The sequence below is a fragment of the Malaclemys terrapin genome, chromosome 4 (genome assembly GCF_027887155.1).
Source record: "Malaclemys terrapin pileata isolate rMalTer1 chromosome 4, rMalTer1.hap1, whole genome shotgun sequence".
Lineage (NCBI taxonomy): Eukaryota > Metazoa > Chordata > Testudines > Emydidae > Malaclemys > Malaclemys terrapin.
Window position 1 is genome coordinate 149,608,877 of NC_071508.1, and position 24,424 is coordinate 149,633,300.

At 44.7% G+C, this 24,424-nt stretch overlaps 1 protein-coding gene across 3 annotated transcripts in view; it reads left to right on the plus strand.

Moving 5' to 3' along the window:
• MDGA2 (MAM domain containing glycosylphosphatidylinositol anchor 2) overlaps positions 1–24,424 on the plus strand; it is a 615,965-nt gene that overhangs the window by 389,970 nt on the left and 201,571 nt on the right. For 2 of the 3 annotated variants that reach the window (XM_054027277.1, XM_054027279.1), the window contains exons 7-8: positions 1,104–1,433; positions 12,243–12,536. In XM_054027277.1, the coding sequence (XP_053883252.1) occupies positions 1,104–1,433; positions 12,243–12,536 (624 nt within the window). The remainder of the gene's footprint in view (positions 1–1,103; positions 1,434–12,242; positions 12,537–24,424) is intronic. The other variant, XM_054027276.1, reaches the window with a different exon arrangement.

Below are 24,424 nucleotides of genomic sequence, written 5' to 3' on the forward strand. Positions count from 1 at the left end.
AGCCGTGTGCGCGCATATTGGCCTCACTTTACTTCGACAGGCGCTGTCCCACCAGGGATAGGCAGCCCCATTTCACCCCTGGGAAGGGAATGCTGTGTTTGTATAACACTGTTGTCGGCGGGCGGGATTGAACCTGGTACCTCTGGAACTTAGTGCATGAGTCTCTACTGCATGAGCTAAAAGCCAACTGGCTCTTTGCTAAGAGTGAACTCATTGAATTCTCTCTAAGTGGTCTCAGTGCCGCTAGATGGGACACAGCACCACACCCAGGAGGTGTGTGGATTACATTTGCACAGCCTCTCATGGGGAATACGCTGGGGAAGGGCAGCTTTAAATTGCGGCTGCGACTTCAGAACAGACCCACTAAGGGAGGCTGCTCAGAAGATGCATCCATGCTCCAAGTGTACTCCTTAGCTGGCCACTTCTGGGGCTGCAGTTGCTGGCAGGGGGATCCCCATTGGGACAAGCCTGTGGAGGCTGCAGCCTGTATGAGTGAGGGGTGAATCCAGGCCACTGATGGGGGAAGGAGCCACATGTGTGTACCTCAGGGAGGATTTTAGCCTAGGAGTGAGTTTGTTTTTTCCCATGTAGCGAACTGGCAAAGGGCTGTTCCGCACAGCTGTCCCTGTCCGCAGACAGATTTGAGATGACACTGCTGATCATTTCCGTGATATTAGATTGATCTCTGTGTTTTCTTATCTTCAGCAAGCTTATCTTCAGGCACTGTGATAGGACAGTGGGGCGGGGGACATGGATCTACCTAGAACAATACATAGTCAACACTGAGGAATCTTGAACTGTTTTTATTACCCTTCAGTTGCCAGCAGCTCGGCCAGATTTATTTACTGTATCTGTTCCTTGCTTGCATGACAACAGTGGTGAGAGCTTTAGCAATGCATATGTATGCCACAGTATGATGCTGATTAAGGACCTGATCCAGCTAACGTTTAATCCACGTGTTCCACTTTATGCACGTGAACAGTTTACCGTGACTTCAGTGGGACCATTCATATGCCTGGGTATAACGGTTTGCAGGATCCAGGTCTCGGATTGCAAGAGCTGTAGCATATTAGACTAATTGTGGGCATGTTTTTATATTTTAGCCTTAAAAAAAGGCCGGTTTTGGATCACGCCTGACCCATATCACAAAGACGACAACATCCAGATTGGGCGCGAGGTGAAAATCTCCTGCCAGGTGGAAGCTGTTCCTTCTGAGGAGCTCACATTCAGTTGGTTTAAAAATGGACGCCCGTTGCGTAGCTCAGAAAGGATGGTCATCACCCAGACTGACCCTGATGTTTCCCCTGGCACCACCAACCTGGACATCATCGACTTGAAATTCACTGACTTTGGAACGTACACCTGCGTGGCATCCCTGAAAGGCGGAGGCATATCCGATATCAGCATTGATGTCAACATATCCAGCAGTACAGGTAAGGCTGCTCCCTTGGACTTGGGCTTTACAACTGTGGCTCTTCCTCAGTGCATGTACAAGAGAAGAGGAGTGAGGCTTCCCCATAACTTGGACTCCTGGTTTCCAGAGTGTACTGCTCCTATGAACAGAAGGTAGAAGGTTGGATGGGTGGCAGATGATGCTCTGCTCTCCAAAGGGAGGTCATGCAGCTGCTTGCATCTAATAGTAGACTTTGGGTGTGGGGCAGGCAGCTGTTTTAATGAGTATGTAAGGGAATACTGGGGCACATGCTGCTCCTAGTTGGGAAAATCCCATAGACACCCATTGTGGTTTAGGTACTCAATGCATGTTCATTTCTATGTTTTACAAGAAAGTATGTCCCTCTGTTGGCAATTGTCTCAGCTAAGAGTATCTTCCAGTGCTTACGGAGAGTGTGTGTTTCTCTCTGAACTGATGGATGGCTTATAACTCATATGAACACATAGGCGTGAATATTGCAGTTTCTTACATTTTTTACCAGTGGCTGATCTTAGTGACTGACGCAGTCCCCATTCTTATGGCGGCCACAGAACAGCAAAAGTCCTTAGATTAGTATGGAATGCTTTCTGGTAGGGTCAGTTTGTTACCCATTATTGGGTTTTTAGCAATTAGAAGGGTTTTCTCCCCCAGGTATGTCAAATCAAATACGACTCGAGCAAAACTGACGATCACCTTTCTCTCATGAGTTTGAAAAAAACAACAAAGGCCATTCAACCAAGTCCAAATGAAAGCTGCTTTATACTTTTTTATAATGTAGAAAATATATTTTGTAATAGAAAATATTCTTTCTGCCATCACTAGAAAAAATAGGGTTGCTAGTCCATTTTCCCAGTAGAAATGAATGTATATTTCCAGATATGTTAAAATAACAAATTTGTGTTCTAGTACAGAGGCAAAGCATGTCAGTATTATATGCATTATAGTTCCTTTCATTGATATGATACATAGCTACAACTTTCGTCAGGTTATGCCAGCTGTCATAGACCTATAGACTTAAAGGCCAGAAGGGACCATTTTGATCATCTAGTCTGACCTCTTGCACGTTGCCAGCCACAAAACCTTGCCCACCCACTTTGGCGTTAGGCTCATAACCTCTGGCTAAGTTCCCAAAATCCTCATGTCTTGGTTGAATGATTTCAAATTGCTGAGAATCCACCATTTACTCTAGTTCAAATCAGCAAATGACCTTACCCCACACTGCAGAGGAAGGCGAATACTCCCTGCCCTTGTCTCTGTCAATCTGACATGGGGAGAAATTGCTTCCCAACCCCAAATATGGTGATCAGTTAGACCTTGAGCATGTGGGTGAGACCCACCAGCCAGACACCTGGGAAAGAATTCTCTGTAGTAACCAAAGCCCTCCCCATCCGGCATCCCATATTTGCTAATAGCAGTCATGGATGGGCCACATGCCATTGTAGGCAGTCCCATCATATCATCCGCTCCCTAAACTTATGGAGCTCGGTCTTGAAACAAGTTAGGTATTTGGCCCCCACTGCTCCCCTATATGCTGATCTGAGATACGTTGTGGATGTCACACAGGCCACTGGAGTAAGCCAGCAAAGAACACACATCCCGGATCCACTTTTGCAGCAGAGTACGACGGTGTTGTGGAACAGCCTCATTCTGACCCTGCCACGCACACACAAACGTGCTGCCCAGTTTCTAAAAGGCATATTAAATTTCCCTCAAGTAGAAGATCAGTTTTTCCAGAGAGTCTCCTATTTGTCTTTTATCCCAGCAGTAATACTTGCCATTGACACGTCACCTTTTGTCCAACACGCTATAAACACCCTCTTGAGTCCAATGTGGTAAATGCTGTCTTGCATAGCTCTCCTCCTCATTGTCTGACTCCTTGTTTATATTTAGGGCCATAATGCCGCCCTCTGACCTCGGTAACATGCCATGGATATCAGGAGGAGTTGCATGTGTTGATCTGTGGTGGTGTTTTAAAGAGAATAGGGACAGAAAGAGGTCATCTAAGCAGGAATGACCCAATGCCTTTTGTTGACCGGGGTGGAAAACATTTTTGGAGCACCTCCCCGCCGTAGGGTGGACCAGAAAAAAAAACCAGCCAGTCAGCAGAGAAAAAAAAACAAAATGGCCGAGTGGCACAATGGTCCAGTGTCCCTTGAAAGCTGGTGCCCACGGCAATTGCCGTGCTCCCTGCCCTGGTGGACGCAAGATGGGAAGCCCCTTTTAAAATGTTAGCCCCATAAATCAGTTTTGAAATGCATGGGTAGGACCTGAGTCATGTGTTATGTCTTAAAATGTTTCTGTAGACATTGAAAGTGCATTAGGAGGAAAGTTCTGAATAACAGGAAGGAGAGGAAGGATGGTCCAGTGGCTAGGGGGCCAGACCAGGACGTGGGAGGCCTGGATTCCATTCCCTGTTCTGTCACAGCCTTTTCCTGTATGACTTTGGGCAGGCAAACCGTTTAATCTCCCGTCTGTAAAATGGGCCTAATAGCACTTCCCTACCTCCCAGTGAGATGCTGAGTGTATATATACATTTAATGATTGTGAGGTGGTCAGATCCTCTGGAGGCCTTATCCAGGTAGCTGAAACTGGGCTGTCTCTGACAAAGAGGTGGAAGATTCATCTCTCTCTCCCCCCCACCCCTTTACCTCCCATGGAAAAAATTCCACCCACTCCTCTACAACCATCATACCCAACAATCAGGGTTCTCTTTTTGGGTTTTGTTTCACATGTGATCTGTACTTGCAATGGCCCTCATCCTGCATTTGGATCCATCTGATTAGGAGCTTCTACCCATGTGGGTCTGATTGCAGAATCAGGGTGCACAGGAGTATGTGATTAGTACTCACACAGTTGGTTTTATTATCTGTCGTACCCAGCAAAACACCGTTCACCTATACAGGCATTTTAGGGTCATCAGCGCACACCACCCCATGCTAGAAATCTGTTTTCATTGTCCAAAGACCGCCCCCCCATCATTCTCTCTTTAGCCAAAATCTTATGCCAAGTGAAACCTGAAGTGAAGCACAGGTTACAGGCAAAACAATCAGTGATTCAGATACTTGGAGTGCTAATTTCTAGCTACATGTTTATTTATCACAAAGGCAGTGAAGACAGAGATTGTGAGCAACAGCCTCACACACCTGAGCTTACGATGTCGTGTAGCATGAACTCCAGTTGTACAGCTTAGCAGTGCTCATCTTACTAACCAGGACAGGAGTGAAGTGGAAAGAGAGAAGATTGTTAGCTGGCAAATGCAATGTTGGGGTCTGATGGATGCATGTGGGAGAATGACATTCTGTGCACTCATGTGTTACCTCTCTAGCAGAAAGTTACCACTGCATTATCTTTACTTGCCATAGGATCATCGGGAAGTGTAATAGTAATAGTTTTGCATCCTCCCCTTTTGACAGCAGTGGGAATCCTGCCGGAGTAAAGAATGCAGGATGATGCCCAAAGTCAGATAACTGATGAACAGCAAGATCTCTAGGATAGCAATGCTCAGTTCTGGCACTTGGAAAATGTGTTTGTGCATGGACCTTATGTTCATCGCTATCACAGCAGTTATGAATCTCGATGAATCACTAATGACCTTCAAATTCAGACGGAAACACTTTCAGCTTCCCCTAATTGGATGATGAAGTCATACAAATAGACATAATGTCTTTTAAGACGTTAAGGAAGACTGGTTCTGAATGATATTTTTTCCTCCCTCTTTCTGTTTGTCTTGCATGTTATGGGAGAGTGAATCTAAGTACTGACATAATTCATCACTGCCTGCAGAAATTATGAAAAGCTTCCAGGGATGGTCATCTGATGGATGCTTCTGATTTATCCTATTACTCAGCCTTCCTTCACAGGTCATGTTCTCAAGCCCTTTAATCATTCTTGTTGCTCTTCTCTGGACCCTCTCCAATTTCTCCACATCTTTCTTGAAATGCAGTGCCCAGAACTGGACACAATTCTCCAGTTGAGGCCTAACCAGTGCAAAGTAGAGCAGAAGAATGACTTCTCGTGTCTTGCTCACAACACACCTGTTAATACATCCCAGAATCATGTTTACTTTTTTTGCAACAGCATCACAATGTTGACTCATATTTCGCTTGTGGTCCACTATAACCCCTAGATCCCTTTCTGCCGTACTCCTTCCTAGACAGTCTCTTCCCATTCTGTATGTGTGAAACTGATTTTTTCTTCCTAAGTGGAGCACTTCGCATTTGTCTTTGTTAAACTTCATCCTGTTTACCTCAGACCATTTCTCCAATTTGTCCAGATCATTTTGAATTATGACCCTGTCCTCCAAAGCAGTTGCAATCCCTCCCAGTTTGGTATCATCCGCAAACTTAATAAGCGTACTTTCTATGCCAATATCTAAGTCGTTGATGAAGATATTGAACAGAGCCGGTCCCAAAACAGACCCTTGCGGAATCCCACTTGTTATACCTTTCCAGCAGGATTGGGAACCCTTAATAACTACTCTCTGAGTACGGTTATCCAGCCATTGTGTAGCGTTGTGTATTGCTTTGGTAGGGTTTTGCTTTTAAATGCCCATGATATTGTGTGTTTCCATTAGAGAAGGCAGGAGAAGAAACGTACTTTGCACTTGGAGCAGAAAATCTGGTGAGATTTCTGGTGGGCCCTAGTTCCAGGGGTGAGTTGGTTCCACAGCCTTGGATCCGATGGCGAGAAAGTGCTTCTCCTATACCGGTGAGCTTTGCGCTTATGGTATAAAGTCCCATGTTGCCAGAGGAGTGAAGTTCATTCCAGAACTTTAGGCGAACTTCTTGAATATGCTCAGCCCAGGCCACTGGACATCTTAAAGATAAGGGCCCATCTTGCAGTGGTAAAAAAAGAGTGTGCATCGATTCAGATCTCTGGCTCTGAAAACAGCAGGCTTGGCCAGCTGTGTGGGGCTGGACTGGGCTTTACCCGACCACTGCTGCAGAAGCTGAAGCAGAAGTAGCCTCTTAGGAAACATCCTAGTTCTGTGGCTGTGAAGCCCAGGAATAGAGCACAACGTGGATGGGACAACGGGTCCAGTGTTGGCCTGATCAGAGTTCCCTGGTGTCACTCCTTTTGATGGGACTGTAGAAGGAGACTCATATTTTCCATACAAACACATTAATGTAACTCATAAACTGCAAGAATGTATCAGTAGAACATCCAGCCACAAATCTTCCTTGTGATGATCTGATGAGAGGGCTTCCCCTTTAAACTGATCAATTATCTACTAAAGAATTTGCTAATTAAACCTCATTTGCTCATTAGAACTTGGGGCCCTGATCTATTGATGAAGCATTCTGTTTGCTGGTCATCTCATTCTGCCTTTGACAACACATGAAAGAATCATCTTCATTTTAGTTCAAATTGTTTATTAAAATCACAGTAGTGTCTAGTTCCATGATGACAAAGAGCATTCTTTGGTATAATTAGTGGGATAATTAAAGCATTTGTAAGCCACAAGCATTGTCCGACAGTGATCATTTATAAGTCGTCTAGCGATGTCAAATGGGTTTTGGAGGAAACAAATGACTTATTTATTATTGGAGTAAATTGATTTTTTGAGACATCATCCATTGAATGGTTTATCATTGCAAGCAATAGATTCATGAGGAGAAAAAGAAACTGTGGGTTGCTTTAAAATGCTTTTATTTTATAATTACTTGATATCGAATGTGTACAGGACTTTTATTCTTTATTTGTGGACTGAGCTGCCCCTTCTACTACACATTACAACACAGTTTGTGTGGTGAGATGTCTCCCTGCCTTTGTGCTACTGCACAAGGTGACGATGATGAGCTGCTATCACAGCAGATCTCACTGACCCACATCTTCTCTGAGTCTCATCTCCTCTTTGGTCTTGTTTGCACACCACAGCCTGACTGCAACACAACTTGATAGGAGCAAACAACTCCATCTCTGACCCTTGAATGAAACTGGCCTGGGTATGTAGGTTCTACAGTCTCTTTATCTGTGTACACCTTTGCATTGAGGATAAGGGGCTCTCTTCTCCATGGGGTGGCTGCATGAAATTACCCAGACAGTCATTCTAATTTTTCAAAAGTAGCAACAATAGAGACAATGGAATTTAAAAGAAAATAAATAGACGTGTTGTGATTGGCTCAGTCTTAACTGATGAGGACTGACAGTCTATGCAAATAGTCGGCTTGATACCTCTAGATTGACACTTTTCTTAAGCTAAACTACATAAGACCTTCTCAACTTACTTCCCGAGAAGAAGAAAGGAAAGGTGAGCGAAAGGTTCAAAAGTTTACATCTTTTGAAAGCCATCCCTTTTGACAGGACTGGCAGTCTCACTAGCTGTCCATATACCAACTCGTCTTCTGCCCATTCTCAAGATGCCTGCTAAACCCCCTCCCAGGTTTCCCCAAACAGTTGTTTGAAGACAAACACACAGTATGGGTTGGTAAACAATTTCACTCTCCTTCCAGGAGATGGTCCATTAAGAAAGAGAAGGTCCCTAATGATGAGTAATGGCTGCCTTACTGAAGCAGCTCTGAGGCTCCCTTTCATAGACCATCTTGGATGGCTGTCGCCAGTTTCAGCCAGGCCGCTTGTTAACCCTCTCCCCAAAGCAGCTTTTTTGTCTTTGCCATGAACTATGAATCTGTCGCAAAGCCACCAGTGGCAGGGGATGCACTTTAGGAGCCCAGCACATCACCTTTGACCTTTGTAGAAACTGGAGAAAGTAAAGCCCTAATAAGGGGGCCTCTTATCTCCCTGACACAGCAATGGAGTTCCCTTCAATGTTCTTTAGTGCCTTGAGCAGTATAGTTTTAAATGGCGCAAGTGAAGGGCTTCCGTCAGTTCTCTTAGCAGATTGACTCAGTCTAATCTCAGTTTGGGATTATTTCTTGAAGCACAGCCCAAACATTCCTTTGTCTGACTTGATCCATCCTTACTAGTTCAGTTGCCATTGGCCCCCTCTACACAGCCTAGTCCCTTCGTGGTGTTTACATGCACCAAATACTTGTGAACTTTATCTCTCTCTCCTAATTAGGCTATCCACTCCCTATTAGGCTATCTTCCTATAGGTCTGCAAAGCACCGTGCACACCTGTGGAGATGTGTAAGTAATAATCCTCTCCCACATCCGTATCTAGGCTGTCACTAATACCTGAGAATTTATTTCAACAACATTTCAGAATGTTATCCTTTATTCTCCCTCCCCACCTCTACCTGCGCAGGTAATATCTTACCTTGAGCTCTACAACCTCCTTCTCTGAAGTCTCCTTGTCTCTCGCCTTCTCTGTCCTCCAACTGTCCATGCAAAATGCTGCTGTAAATCAAGTAGTGTTTTGAAACTCATGTGCATACTAGATACTTGAGACGGAGGTCAAGTAATTTGCACACTGTTCTGACTCCATTCATGCCCTCTCCAAATCTTTCCATTGGTGTCCTCTTGATAGCTGCATCGAACACACACTTCTTGTCCTCACCATCAGCACCCTGTGCAACTCGTCTCCTGTATCCATCTTTGCTTCTATGAATGACGATTGTGGTATCATCTAGAGACCCTAATCAGAGATCAGCATGTCATTATGCTGGGTGCTGTACAAAACCATCATGAAAAATAGTCCCAGCCCTATTGAACTTAAAATCTAAGCTCTCTTGGGTAAATTTCCTTATGCTTTTGCATATCCTTCTTGGCTATCATTGCCCAGCTAAATGTTCGTGTCTTTTGTTTTCTTCCACTTTGTTCTGGCCTCTTTAAATTAAATACTTCAGCCACCTTTGGAATACTCCCCAAACAGACCACAAACTAGGAAGGGTAAGACTAGTTATCAGTGGTTCAATGTCATACTGGATGGACATACCTACTGGGTTCCACAGGAGTCTGTCTTGGATCCAGTACTATGTACTATTTTCACTAATGAATGAGATAATAGAGTTGAGATGATGCTTATCAAATTTGCACATGACACCAACCTGGGAGGGTTCTCTAAAACTTGGAGGACAGGATTAGCATTTAAAATGACCTTGGCACACTGGAGAATTGGTCTGAAACCAACAAGATGAAATTCAATAAAGACCATTGCAAAGTACTACACTTAGGAAGGAAAAATCACGTATAGAATGAGGTGTAACTGGGTAGGCCGTAGTGCTACAGAAAAGGATCACAAATATATAATTTATACAGAAGACTGTCATCAGCTGTTCTCTATATCTACTGAAGGTAGGACAAAAATAATTGGCTTAATCTGCAGCAAGGGAGATTAAGGTTAGATCCCAGGAGGTTGTGGAATCCCCATCATTGAAGGGTTTTAACAACAGGCTGGACAAACACCTGTCAGGGATAGTCTAGGTTTACTTGGTCCTGCTTCAGTTTCTGGCTAGACAACCTGACCTCTCTTGAGTTCCCTTCCAGCCCTGCATTTCTGTGAGTCTGAGATTCTGGGCAGAGATGTTTTTGTTGGGGCTGGGCTGGTTTCGTTAACTTGCCTGACTTCTACTGACAAATGGTTTATTGCTGCTGTTATTACTGCAGTAGTGTCTGTGGGCAGGGGGAGAGTGAGATGTGGTCTGAGTGTGCTGATAAATATTGTATCTGATCAAGATTTATTCTTTGAGTGCTGTCTTGTTTCTGCTGAGTCAGAAATTCCATTTGTATTTTCTTCCTCCTCTTTTTGGGGGAAGCATCTGGGCCATGGTGATTCCATGGGGGAATGACACTTTGTCCTCCACACCCCTCTCCCCCCGTCCCTATTGCTATAACAGGTATCGGGACTGGGAACCGCTGTGTCATGAGTTGCATGCTATTTTCTCCCATGTAAGTATGTGGCATTTGGTATGAAAGGGAAGGTGCCAGCTATATTTTTCTCAAGCCATTGTACTCCCATGTCTGTTCTTTATGAGTGAGAAACCTTCGTTTCACGTCAGCTCAGCCTGCTCCTGCTAGTTTGTTGTTCTGTGTGTTTACTATGTAGGCATGTATACGCATACACACACTCTCACTGTGTGCCTGTGAGTGAAAGAACACAATGTGGGCGGGGGGTGTTGTGGTTTTATCACCATGAGTTTGGGATGACTGCAGTACTCATGGCTGGCGAGGCTCTGAGTGAGGTATGCAGGATTTGCCAAATGATGCCCGATCAAGCCATTGTGCCCAATACCATCACCTGTGTTGTAGGTGTGTGCCTCACATGTTACACAAGAATATATTCTAGCAGTGTTTTAGAAAGATTTGCCTTTTCAGAACAGGTTCATTTTTTATATCCTTCTGTAAAACCAGTGTGCCTCAGTTATGTCATGTCTCACTGGGCAGGGTTCAGAGGGAGCTACTAAACCCTGTGAAATAGTATAAAAGAGCTTTGCTGTGCCTGAAAATGTTCCTGTTTTAAAGTCTGATACCGAAGGATCTTGCAGGCCTAGAAATGGGGCTCTGTCTCCCCTTCTCACCGGTACAAAGGTCCCACTTCTGGCCCTGCGGGGCTGTGAGGTGGAATCAATAAATCATAGAAATGTAAGACTGGAAGGGACCTCAATAGGCTGTCTAGTCCAGCCCCCTTCACTGAGGCAAGTTTGAATGCGACACATTTTTATGGACAGAAGATTTGGTGCAAGACTGAATCTTGCCCACCTTGGCTGGGGGCAGGGTAATTTTTTTTGGAAAAGTCCAAGTTTTGGGGGGAAAGAAGCAACATTTCTCTGACAGGCTGATTAAAAGGAAATGGAGGGTGTTCGAAGGTGCTGAGAGATTGGAAGCGTTAGAACAAGCCCCAGGGCGTGGATAGTCTCCTGAGGGTGGGCAGGCAAATGATAACACGACAAATGTATTTATTGCATGGCTCTGCACCCAATCACATGGTTTTCCCTCCATATACTGTGCTTTGTTTGTATTTAAATGGACCCACTACAAAGCTAGCTGTCACCTGTAGGTGTTAGCCATGCAAGTAAACACAACACCGTGTGGTGCCCAATGTGGCAGTTCATGTTTAGAAATCACACACAACTCCAGGAATTGTAGTTTGATCTGCCTTAAGCCCATGGCTAAGAGAGAAGAAAAGGCTGGGTTACAAAATGAATATAGGCATGATGAGATTGCGACGATAATTGAACATGGCAAAAATGTTCTCTTCAAGCCTTTGACGCTCTTAGTGCTCTGTACTTATCAAAAGTAGCTACGTAAAGTACAGAGGCAGAAGTGCCATCTCTAACGGGGCTAACTGCGGGATGCTCTGCTGAATGCTAATAGGCTCCTAGTACAAACACTGGACTGGTGACATGAGTATATGGTTACAAGCTGCACTTACTTCTGATCTCGTACCTTCCCCGGTAGACTCTTACAAACACGGGAACAAGCTGTCTAGGAAAAAGTGGAAATGTTATCGTGTGTTTTGTACACTAGCACTGATTTCATTGGCCACCTCTTATCATTGTTTTGCCGTGCTCCTAGTCAAGGGATTACATGACACTTGTTGGAAAAAACTGTTCAAATGTGCCTTTGTTTGTTCGTAGGTTTAAAATGTGCATTAAGAAAAGCCTTTGCTGGTCATGTCGTGACAGCATTTTTTTCTCCTTCAATTTGAGAAGTTTGTATTGATTTCTGAATCCAGCATGAATGTTGTCTTTAGTCCTTGACTGTTATATACATGGTCTGTAGTCAGTTCTATTATAAAACAAGTTTGCAAGGTCAAACATACTTCAACGGAAAGCCGTGTGACTAGAGGTTCATCTCATGAAAATATTAGTAGCAGCACTGTATATTTTCTTCATTTTTGCAACTACTTTTCCTGTAAATACTAACCAGGGATCCTTCTCTTCCCCCCCCCCCCTCTTTCCCATTTAAGTTCCGCCCAATCTGACTGTTCCACAAGAAAAATCACCTTTAGTCACCCGGGAAGGAGACATTATAGAACTACAATGCCAGGTGACCGGAAAGCCCAAACCTATAATTCTTTGGTCCAGAGCTGATAAGGAGATTGCAATGCCAGATGGATCCATGCAGATGGAGAGCTATGATGGAATACTGAGGATAGTGAATGTGTCTAGGGAGATGACAGGAACGTACAGATGTCAGACCAGTCAGTACAATGGATTTAATGTGAAACCCAGAGAAGCATTGGTGCAGCTCATTGTGCAGTGTAAGTAAATTCTTATTTCCTTCTGATGCATTTTTTGGGGGGAAATGACTTGATTGTTTCCTGGTAAACGCATAGGACTAGGAGTCTGCTGATTATTCCATGCGTCAGTGTCCTGCTGTTCTGGTTCTGTGGTTCTCAAAATTCATGATTAGAATATGCAGATACCATATCAGTAAAAATGACACAAGCTACTCATTGATTTAAAAAGTATACGATGATGCTGTTGTCAATTTTTAATGAACCTGTGTTATTCTGTGGATGTCTAACATTACTCTTTTTTTAAGTGTAGGAACCAATATCTCATATAGAAGAGTGTGTTTCTATAAATATTGGCCTCCATACTGATTTCACTTATGGACATTATGTGAGATAAGGAAAAAAGTTCATGGATCTTGGTCTATGTGGAACTGTTAACACACTTTGCACAGGGAACGTTTTAGATTCTCAATCTGTGAATTATAAACAGTGTTGCCATAAAATTCAGTCACATTTAGGAGAAAATATGGGGAAATAAATTACTTTGCAAACACTGTGCTTTTGTGATCAGAAAATGAGATGTCTGACTTGAGGTGGGGACACTAATTCATTGTCATGTCTGTGTAAGTGACAGATAAGATGTTCCCTAGGTGATTTTCAAGTCTCAAAATCAAATCAAGTTAAAAATGCTGGATCTTATTTTTGCTGTTAAATAAAGTGACTTATGCACCTCTCAGTTATTCCTGACTTAGATGAACCAAGCAGCTCTTTAGGTCAGGGGCTGTCTCTAACCATGTGTATGTTCACTGCTTGGCCAATGAGTCGCTGATCTCAGTTGGGGCCTCAAGGTAATGCTGCTATTCTAAAAAAAATATGGATATATACCTACCTCATAGAACTGGAAGGGACCCTGTCATTGAGTCCAGCCCCCTGCCTTCACTAGCAGTACCAATTTTGCCCCAGATCCCTAAGTGGCCCCTTAAGGATTGAACTCACAAGCGTGGGTTTAGCAGGCCAATGCTCAAACCACTGATCTATCCCTCCTTCCAATTAATAATATAGTCAGTTATTTTAATATGGCATTTTTATTTGTGATGGTCTCTTGCTGAAGAAAGCATTTGTGATTAACAGAGCTGCTCTTTTAAACTTAGCTCAGATATGCAGAGGTGCACTGGCACATCCCTTAGATATGTAAGCTCACGACAAATAGCCACGTGGATTTTTGTTGCTAAAGATTCTGACCCAAGGCTCTGTAGCTGAATGTATTGCCTGCTGCTTCCACTTTCTCCTCTCCGCTCCTCCAATGAAATAGTGGCCCTCCATGGGCTAGATGCTTATGCAAGCCACAATGGGTTTAGATTACCCCCACAGGAGACTGGCTAGTCCCTCCTTAATAAACACCCCAAATGGCTAATTCCTCCTCATATGTTAAGACTTCAGTGCCACAGAAGAGGTTAGCTTTTAGAGGAAGAAAAGCTACATTAGCTTCCTGTGTACTTTTTGCTGAGCACAAGAGGAGTCATGTCCGGCTGCAGACATGCTCAGGAAAACTCTTGGGAGTGTGAGATTGAATGTAAGGTGGTGGGGACCTCGGCGGGAAGCGGTCTCCAGATCCCTAGATGGGGAAGTGAACACAAAGTTTGTGTTCTGGTGGGCAGGGCACTGGCTGAGGAGCATGGACCCCGGGGGTTGCTTAACTAGAAATATCCCTAATGAAAATCTGTTTTTAGGCTTTTTGAAGCTGCTAAGATGTCCATATTCCCGCCTTCTCCAATCTATTCCCCTTGGTAATGGTAAATCTGGGATTCATGTGCCTTGTCCTCCGCCCTGGAATTCCCCGTGATGACACAACCTTGGAGAGCCTTGTTTAATTCATTTAGGAACCGGAAACATGATTTTCAGCCTTATTTGGGCACTGGCTTGTTTGTGGGGTCCTTGGAGGAGGGTAGGTTTATTGGGGAATGTTGGAAGAGTACTCTGGACAGTCTGTGCCTGTCAGCATGCTGCCAACGGCAGAGAGGAGCAAAGTCAAACCTGAGGTTGCAAGTAATGGAGGAGTTCGTAGGCAGCTTCCAGCTGGAGGTGCACACCAAGTGTCCGAGTCAGGTTTCAGGGTCCAGGGCAGGAGGTGAGGTCCGAATCAAGCTGAGGTCGTTCAAGAGCCTCTATTGTCGTGGCAGCTACAGGAGATCTGTGCTGTTGTCTGGGCACTTCCTGGAATGCCCCTTGGGTTTATCTAGGGTGGGAGCCATGCAGGAGCTATGAGACTGCTGCCTGTCAGATTCCTTTGAGGTGGGACTTCCTGCAATCTCTGTCCACAGCGGGTCATTGACAGGGGTTACAGCTGCTGACGGCTGGCAGCCTGGAAGTGTTTGCTCCCTGCCAACTCTTCAGGCCCGACTTTGAGACCCACTGGTCTTACAGTGCCTCCCTAACCCTGCTGAGTGTGTGTGCTCAGTTGTTTGATCCGTGTTTTGTGTCCCATCTTGCATATGTAAGGGCCTGATCCAAAGCCCACTGAAGTCAATGTAAAGGTTCTCGTTGATTCCAGTGGGCTTCGGCTCACCCACTTGGGCCGCAGTTCAGCAAAACGTTTAAGCACACGATCAGCGTTAGCATCAATGGGAGCTAAGCACATGTTGTGCTGAATAGGGATGGACTGCGAAATCTGGGCCTTGCTTCCCACAATTCTATAGACTTCTCAGCAACTACCCCTCTCAGGCCCCAGTCCGTTCCCTATTAAACTCAGGGGAAATACTCCACTTGACTTCAATGGATGTTGTTGGCGCAAGCTCTCAGATAGCCAAGAGATAAGTAACAAAGTCTCTCTTCCATGCCTCTCAAACTACACATTACTAATACTCTTGTTATAATGTTAGAGGGGAAAGCTCTGGTTTATATTAGAGATTTAAAAACAGAAGACCACTATAACTTATGCACCAGCTGATGTGTTTTGAAAGTGCCGGGAGAAACAAGAAGAACATGGTTATGAGAGGCCAGGAGTATATCAAAAGTCTTTGGGTGAGGGGTTTTTTTTTATGTTTTTGTTTAGATTCCAATTCATTTTATTCTGATATTAGCATGCGAGAATTTGAATAGAAATGGGGAAAGCATGGATTTCATAATGATCTTCTAGGTATTGGAGAAGAAAAGTGTGTGTGTATGTTAACATTAACTACAGTGTTCTTTTTATAATGGTAATAGTATTAAATTTATCTGAGATAATGAAACTTCAGTGCTTTTAAATCAGTAATTCTGTACGATCTATTCTTGGATGAGTCTGTGTTCTAAATAGAAAGTGATATTTTGGTGAAACTCTGTGAATTATGTAATAACTCATTAATTTTGCTTTTTCTGCAGTGTGTGGGTGTGTGAGGAGACAGGTGTGAGGAAGTGTAATGTATCTAGTTGCATACAATCCAGTTCTTTAGAGCATAAAAACAAACTGTGTGTGGGACCAAATCACCTCTCTGTGCAAGCTGAATGAAACTTAATTACGTCCCATCCTGGGATACAACCGATTCCATATAACTGAACGTTCTAGTCCAATCCTCAGTTCATACCCAATCAAAATTCCCCTTGACAGTGGTTTTTGGGTCAACTGCATCAGATGTGTAAAGGAATAGGCGTTTTTCCTGTGGCCACTGTGAATACTGAACCCCCCATGACTACTATTGTATGCAAACGCACCCATCCTTACTGTTCCCTTGCCACCTGCCCACCCCATGTATGTGTGTTTATTCCCATAGTGTGTATTGTCGAGCTCCTAGATTGTGAGTTTCCTAGGCCAGGGACTGTCGTTGTGATACAGGTTTATACTGTGGGCACTAAGTCATCATTCGGGCCTTGTAAGCCTCTTCAGCATCATGACATTCTGGTAGGAGATGTGCCGTGTAGTGCAAAGGAATCATGGCAGTCAGAGATGGAAAAGACCAGTTAGGTTATCTAGTCCACCTTCCTGCTAGTGCGGAATTGGTCAGCATGCTTTCTAGTGCGGTTTCAAAAGCCCCCAGTCAATATCCCAACCACCTTCTCGAGAGACCACTCTATACTCAAATACAGGAAAATCTACACTCCTTCCATACTCACCTGGGAGGATGATCCAGTGGTTAGGTCATTAGCCAGAGTCCTGGGTTCACTTCCCTGCTCCGCCAAAAATTCCTGAGTGACCTTGGGCACGTCAATTAGTGTCTCTCTGCCTCAGTTCCCCATCTGTAAAATGGGGATAGTAGCACTTCCGTTCCTCCCTCGGGTGTGTGAAGATAAATACATTAAAGGCCACAAGGATGCTCAGTTCACACTGGAGAGCTGTAGGTTTGGGGTCTGTTGTGGACTCTTTTGACATTTTCTCTTAAATGCATCAATTGCTTGTGTAACCCACCAAGCTACCTCATCCCACAGGGTGTGAGGGCCATGCCTGTCTTTCCCTGCAGAGCCTTGGGGACTCATATCAGTACAGCCCCATTTCAACAGTAAAACCGGGATAACGACTGCCCCCCAAGCCTTCTCTTAGACCCATACCCTTTGGTTCCAGTTGCCTTAGCTTCTCATGATTGGCTGGGAATGCTCACCAGAATCCTTGTGGGAAAAAATCACAACACAAGGATTTCCCCTCCCCCACCCAAGGGGAGGGACAGTAAAAGGAGGCAGCCCTAAAGTTAGAGGTGTGCCCACTGGAGCCCCACGGGGCATGGGGTCTCAGTCCTATGTAAATAAGTCATCCACAGACTCCAGTTGGAGATATCAAGGAGAACTCTAAGCTGGAGACAGGACCCTAAACAAGAGAGGAGAGACCTTTTCCAGGACATGGTGACTACCTCATCCTGTCCCCATGTCCCACCCTAGCAAGGAACAAAGTAACTCTGATGGATCTCGTTAACACTGACAGCAAGGGACGCCGATGAATGGTATCGGGCCCCTCAGCTTTGCAGGTTCACAGGGGGCTCAGTGGCTTCTAAGGAGTCTCTACCCTGTTGCAGTTTCTTGCACAATCATTGAACTGTTTTATCCACTGCAGTGGGCCCCACCATCTAAGAAATGGCCAAAAATTGGGCACTTCACAGTGAGGATTTGGCCTATAAGTACTCAGCACTATTATCTATCTTACAGTGCGTAGATTAGGAGGGAGCCCTGATGCACAGGCAAGGAATTCGGGTGGTGGTGGGGGCTGTTTGTATCCGCATTACTCCATTTGCATTGCATTTGTGTATTTTCAGTCAACTCAGTCCCTTGGGAGTTTAAATAGAGTAACTTAGGCAGGGCTGCTCGCCTTCAGTATTTTCCCTGTCCAACGTGTGTCGTTAGGTGCATTGCTCCCATTAGTTTAAGGGGGGGTCTACTTATAACGTTTCCTGGGGGGACCACAGCCTGCACTCTGAGGCTCTGTGCATTTTTAAATCTGGTCTTGCCCTCCTGCACAGCCTACATGAGGTTCCAGTGAGCATGGGTCTCCTTATCCAACCTGGGAACCGTTGCCTGGAAAACAGCATCCTTGCCCAGAGGCAAGTGGGTAGGAGTCCCCAAGCAGGAGACATTACACTTAAGGGCTTGGCTACACCTGCGAGTTAGTGCGCAATCAAGGCGTCCTGGGTGCCCTAGCTCACTCCCCGTCCACACTGGCAAGGCACGAAGAGCGCTCTGACTCCGCAGCGAGAGTGCTCCTGGTAATCCACCTCGGCGGGTGGAATAACATTTGCTGCGCCCCCGCTGGAGCGCTGCGGCGCCAGTGTGAACGGGGTGTTGCATTACTGCGCTCTGATCGGCCTCCAGAAACGTCCCATAATCCCCTTAAGTCAAGTGGCCACTCTTGTCATTGTTTTTGAATCACTGCAGGAATGCGGATATTCCCTTTGAAAGCTCCATTTCTGACAGCCGGCTGCTTATCTGCTCCTGGACAAAGCAACCATCACTGTGGAATACTGTGAGAGAGAGAGAGAGGGGCGAGGGGGCGGGAGGTCTGCTGCTGTCTGAACTTACAAGACAGCATGCTGACATGCTCTCAGCCCCCCAAAATCCACTCTCTCCCCCCACATACACACAACACACTCCCTGTCACACTCCACCCCCCGCTCTATTTGAAAAGCACATTGCAGCCACTGGCATACGGGGATAGCTGCCCATAATGCACCGCTCCCAATGCTGCTGCAAGTGCCGTAAATGTGGCCACGCCAGTGCGCTTGCAGCTGTCAGTGTGAACAGACTGCAGCGCTTTCCCTACTGTGCTCTCCAAAGGCGGGTTTAACTCACAGCGCTCTACATCTGCAAGTGTAGCCATGCACTGAAATATGTTGTGAAAGATTGCCTTCCCGATCCTGCCTGAGTTGAAGGACACCAAGTAGGAAATGGGAGACGTTGATGCAGTGAAATACCCCTGGGCTGCATCTCTTCACACCTTTGGCCATTTCCTTTGTCTCTCTGCAGCCCCATATGCAAACTTAACTTAATACAAGTTTTTTTGGGGGAAAGAAAAGCAGCTATGTTGGCACAAAAGAATGGAGTCCAAGAGCGATTTAAATGCTCCACGTTTTCCACTGGAACAGGACACTCAACAAATAAAAAATGCCATCAGGTACAATATAATCAAATGTTTACATCATGTACTTATCAAGTGATGATACTGGAAAGGACAGAATCGTTTTTCATGAGAAGTTATTCCTTCCTCTTGTGCCTGCATTTTATATGCTGTAATTTTACTTTGGTGCTACATAAAATATTGCTGATAGCTTAAACTGTTTTTCAAATGTACTGGCCCCACATACTTGTAAAGCCTTTTAAAACATCAGATACACTTCAAGGTAATGTGATTTGCACAACAATTGACAGGAGTGTGATACACTAAATTTCCTTTCACTATATTCTGAGGTTTTAGGTATGTATCATAGAAATGTAGGACTGGAAGGGACCTCGAGAGGTCATCTAGTCCATTCCCCTGCACAGAACATCCTTTACAGTTATTTGTCTAACCTGTCCCTCAAAACCTCCAATGACAGAGATTCCACACCCTCCCTAGGCAATGTATTCCAGTGCTTAACCACCCTGAGAATTGGGATGTTTTTTTCTAATGTCTAAACTAAATCTCCCTTGCTGCAGTTTAAGCCCATTACTACTTGGCCAGTCCTCACTGGATAAGGAGAACAACTGATCACCCTCCTCTTTAAAACAACCTTTTATGTACTTGAACAGTGTTTGAAATAGGGCGCAGTTCATTAGCAAGAAATACTGGGCCTGATGATGATCTGTTTCATTAATGTAAATCTGGAGTGAATCAGTAGAATTCAAAATAGTTGCTCTGGATTTACATCAGTGTGACTGAGCTCAGAATCAAGTCCACTTTACTTTGATTCTATGCTTGTACCGCTGGAGATAGGAAAGATCTATTGTGCTCTAGTCAATCTCTTTGCCGGTGCAAGATTGTTAGCACATCTCCTTAGTAATTGTTCAAACATGTGTCTAATGAAATAACCAGCTGGGGAATTTTAGCTATATATGTTCAATTGCCCTTGGACTGCAGCAATATGGACTTGACAAAGCCCTGGCTGGGAGGATTTAGTTGGGAATTAGTCCTGCTTTGAGCAGGGGGTTGGACTAGATGACCTCCTGAGGTCCCTTCCAACCCTGATATTCTATGATTCTATGAATATAATCAATCAAAGTGGCAGACCATAGTGACACAGTGAGTCTGTCCATACTATACCCTTTAACTAGCAGGTAAATCCATTACTCTGGTCCCTCTGCTTATAAATTAAAGTCAAGCCAGAAAATACCTGCTGTCTGTCTAATGTGCAGACTGGGTGGAGATATAGAGGTGAGAAGGGAAACCAGCGAGCAATATAGGCAGCTTCCGTAATTGAACTCATGTTAGGCTTGGTCTTTACAGCCTGGGTGAAAGGCATCCTGGGATGCTTGTGCTTTTTTTGAACAAAGTCTATAGTAAAGACAAGGAGACGGTCCTCTGATCTTGACAGAGATTTTTAAAACCCACAACTGTACTGTCAGTCTGTGTGTGTGTGTGTGTGTGTGTGTGTGTGTGTGTGTCTCTAAACCCCACGTTACATGGGGCCTACAGGATTTTAGTACTATTGTGGCACTAGCAGAGGGATTATACACTTACTAAGCAGCTCAACCTACAGCTGTGATGGCAGGGCTGTACTGGGAAGCAAAGGGCAGGACCATATTGCCCAGTGCTACGTAAAGAACAGAAATTATATACATATATATAAATCCTTGCCAAAGATTAAAGAGCAACATTTGAAGGACAAGGCATTTGGGGCCAGATCTTATGCAATGGAAGAAAAACATTCAGAACATAGCAGGAGGGTTAAGAGGAGGCACAAAAAGGACTTTCTGCCTCCTTTGTGATCCCTGGCTGCTGGGGTCAGGTCAGTCATGGCAGCCTGGAGTTTCTCTGAGCGAAGGATGGTGCGAGACTACCCCGTCTGTCAGTCCTAGACTGCTGGGAGGAGACAGGCATGTAACCAGCTGCCTTCTGCACCTGCCATCCTTATCGCTCTGGGTAGCAGGGGCAGAACATACTGCATCTTGTCAAAAGCGTGGCGCAGTGCGTCTGCTTCTGCAGGAGAATCAATGCCTCCAGGAGTTTTCTAACCATTGCACTACGCTCTGCTGAATGCTTTGCCTTACTAACAGAGTGGAGCATTGTGACAGAAGGCACCCCTGTATTCACACCCTATACATTATTGTAAGAATCTTTGTGCAAAGCATGCTTTGTGAGGTCTGAGTGAAACACTAACAACACACTGATCATCAGTGGTCGTGTGTCATGCCTGTGTGAAATGCGTATTAAGAGTTATGAACATAAGCTGAAATTATGACTACAATGTGTTTAGCAGACAAGTCTGGGGAGGAGGTAAACTAGGTTCTCAAAGACAACAACAAGCGGGAACCTCTAGACAGGTGTCATCAAAGTTGATTGGCAATCACCAGTCAAGTGGCCATTCTTCGGCAACGAAGAGGGGCAGGAACAGCTTGATCTGCATTTTAGCAAACAACAATATGGAACCACAAGACTCCATGTATCCGTCCTTGCAGCTGGAATGAGCTTTATCTAGGGGTAACCCTCGGGAAAATGGAGACTGGATGATGAAAGTGAGGGGCAAAAACAGCCCAAGCTTGCTTGAGTGCGCACCCTTTCTCTTTCTCTCTCACCTAAGAAGACCAAGAAACCAGCCCTTTGATTTTGGGAGGGCTCCTCGCCTGAGAATTTGGTCAGCCCTGTTGCTGGGACCATGTGGCAAGGATTTTCCCTTGAACCTAGTCTAGCTTTTTAAGCTTTGCTACTAGAAAGTGTTGTATCTTTGTCTCTTGTAACCATTTCTGACTTTAATACCATATATTTGTACTCACTGAAAATCTGTCTCTTTCTCTCTCTGTAGTTAAACTTGGTTTATTTTTTAATCAAAACTAATCAGTGTTGTGTTTCAACTGAGTGGTTTGGGTAATGCCAGTTAAAGTAGCAAACTGTTGCATATTGACCCCTTACAGGGGCAGCAGACCTCTGATATCTGAACTGCCCAGAAGAGGGCGGAACAGTGCAGAACCCATGTTTGGGGGGAAATTTGGGACTGGGAGTGTGTTGGGGTCACCCTGCAAGTAGTAACCCAGGCTGGTGGAAGCCAGAGTGTGACTGGAGAGTTGCTGACAGGCTGCTGGGGTCAGAGCAGCTGGGCCAGGGCTGCAGCTAAACACACACACTCGGGGTGACCTGCTGCTGGCAGGATGTTTGTGAGTGGCCCAGGTTGGGAGTTACAACCGCAAAGTATTGTGAGACACCCCAGGGTTCCAGGGCAGGCAGGGCCACAACCCCTCACTTGTCTGGATTGCCCCCTGGAAGGTGACAAGTACTTAAAAATGGGTTCCTTAAAGAAAATTAATAAATCTGTGCATATAAGGATTTCCATGGAGTCTCAGCAGCAGAAACGAGAAGTTGGGACTGGCAACATTGCAGAGTTTCTTGGAAAAACATATTGTCATTTTTTTAATTCTTATTCAGCAAGGGGTGGTCTAAACTATGTAGCACTGCACACCCTTTGATTTCTTAAGGTCTAATTTGGTAGCTATTCTGCAGTATCCCTGACCTGAATAGGAATTTTGCCCGTGGGCTTATAGTTTTGTCAGGTCTTAACTAAAGTGAAGTGGAAAAGAAATAGTTGCATGCCTTCTCCATAGCCAAAATAACATCACCCTGGATTTTCAGAATTACTGAACACCGGTTGCAATCAATGGGATCTATGGGTGTTTAGCATTCCTATAATAAGATGGACTTCATGGGCCGTCTTTTTGTTATATTGTCTATTTAGACTGTAAGTCTTTCAGAGCGGGGACTCTCTCTTACTGTGTGTTCATACAGTGCCTAGCATGATAGGGCCCTGCTATCCATTCAGTCCTCTAGGAACCACTGGAGTATAAATAATAAATGAAATCTGAAAATCAGGCCTTCATGCAGAGTGTGGACCTTGGTCTAATGTTCATCATTGTGACAAAAGAAATTAGGAACAGCTATGGTTTTATATAGTTATGTCTCTTGGAAGGGCAGATCAGTGCAAATGAATATGAGGATGAAACAGTTGCCCTGCTGACCTTGGAATTTCAGTATAGAGCAGAAATTGCGCCATTTATTGGTGTGAAGACTTTGGTCCAAACTCTCCCCTGGCTTGACTTCACTGATTTCAGTGACGTTACACCTCCGGAGAATTGGGACACTTCCTCCCCTCCATGCACAGAAACAAAACTCATTTCTCAGTAACCTTTGTCCACTAAACTTCTTCCTGTCTTTGGCTGATACAATCTGAGGAGTTCATGGCGTTGCTTCATTAACTATATTCGGGATCACAAACAGAAACTCCCAGAGGATGGTACCATCACCACCTCTTTCATCTAAAGCTAATATTGCTAACCCGGTAACTATCAATTAACATCCATCCTCAAGAGAGTGCTCTGCTGTATCTGTGCAACAGAGAGATACCGAACCCTCCCCATAGGGTGACCAGATGTCCTGATTTTATAGGGACAGTCCCAATTTTCGGGTCTGTTTCTTATATAGGCTCCTATTACCCCCCACCCCCGTCCCGATTTTTCATACTTGCTGTCTGGTCACCCTACCTCCCCATGATATTTGCATGTCTGTGTATAACATTCTTATTAACTGGCCTGACACAGGTCATGACTTTTAAGTTGAGGGGGGTGTGTGTCCGTGTCTGTGTGCATGTGCACAGACACGGGGTGAGGAGGGTCATGCTGGATCACAGCTCAGACATTTGTGGGAATCTCTTGACTTTGAAAATATATTTCTTGATTTTCTGTTTAAAATGGAAAAGGGAGAAATCTAATGGCAGTTGATTAGAAAGCTATTTAGGGCACGTCGATAATTCCGGAAGGGGGTGGGTGGGGGGAGAATGCTTTCTTTAAAAAAGAATGAAATGAGTATTTAAAACAAGCAAAAAGGCCACAAAGTAAATCAGTGTTTGTCATTTACAGCCATATTATTTAGATCCCATCCTAAAGGCCAAGCTTATCAAAGCCTTAGCGTTTCTCTTCTCATGTTTGCAGTAGAGGCATTAGCAGAAACCTGAGGCCACACGATTTTGGAGTGACACTGATTGCCATTCCGGATGGAGGTTATAGAATCTAGTACATTCCCCAGGCTCTTTGGCTCAGTGTTTTCTGAATTAATTCCCTTATTGGTTATTGGCTATTAGCTTCTGTCTACATTTAGAGGTTTATTTTTCACTAAATATTTCTGTGCCAGTTTGTAATTCTTTTGGTGCTTGGACTTTACCAGTGATCTCCCAGAGGTAATAAAAGTTACATGTAAACTTTTAATTTCAGAATAAGGAAGAGGCTCCAGTTTGCCTTGGTTATCTTTGCTTTGGTTCTAGAATTGTGTCCAAAGCAAA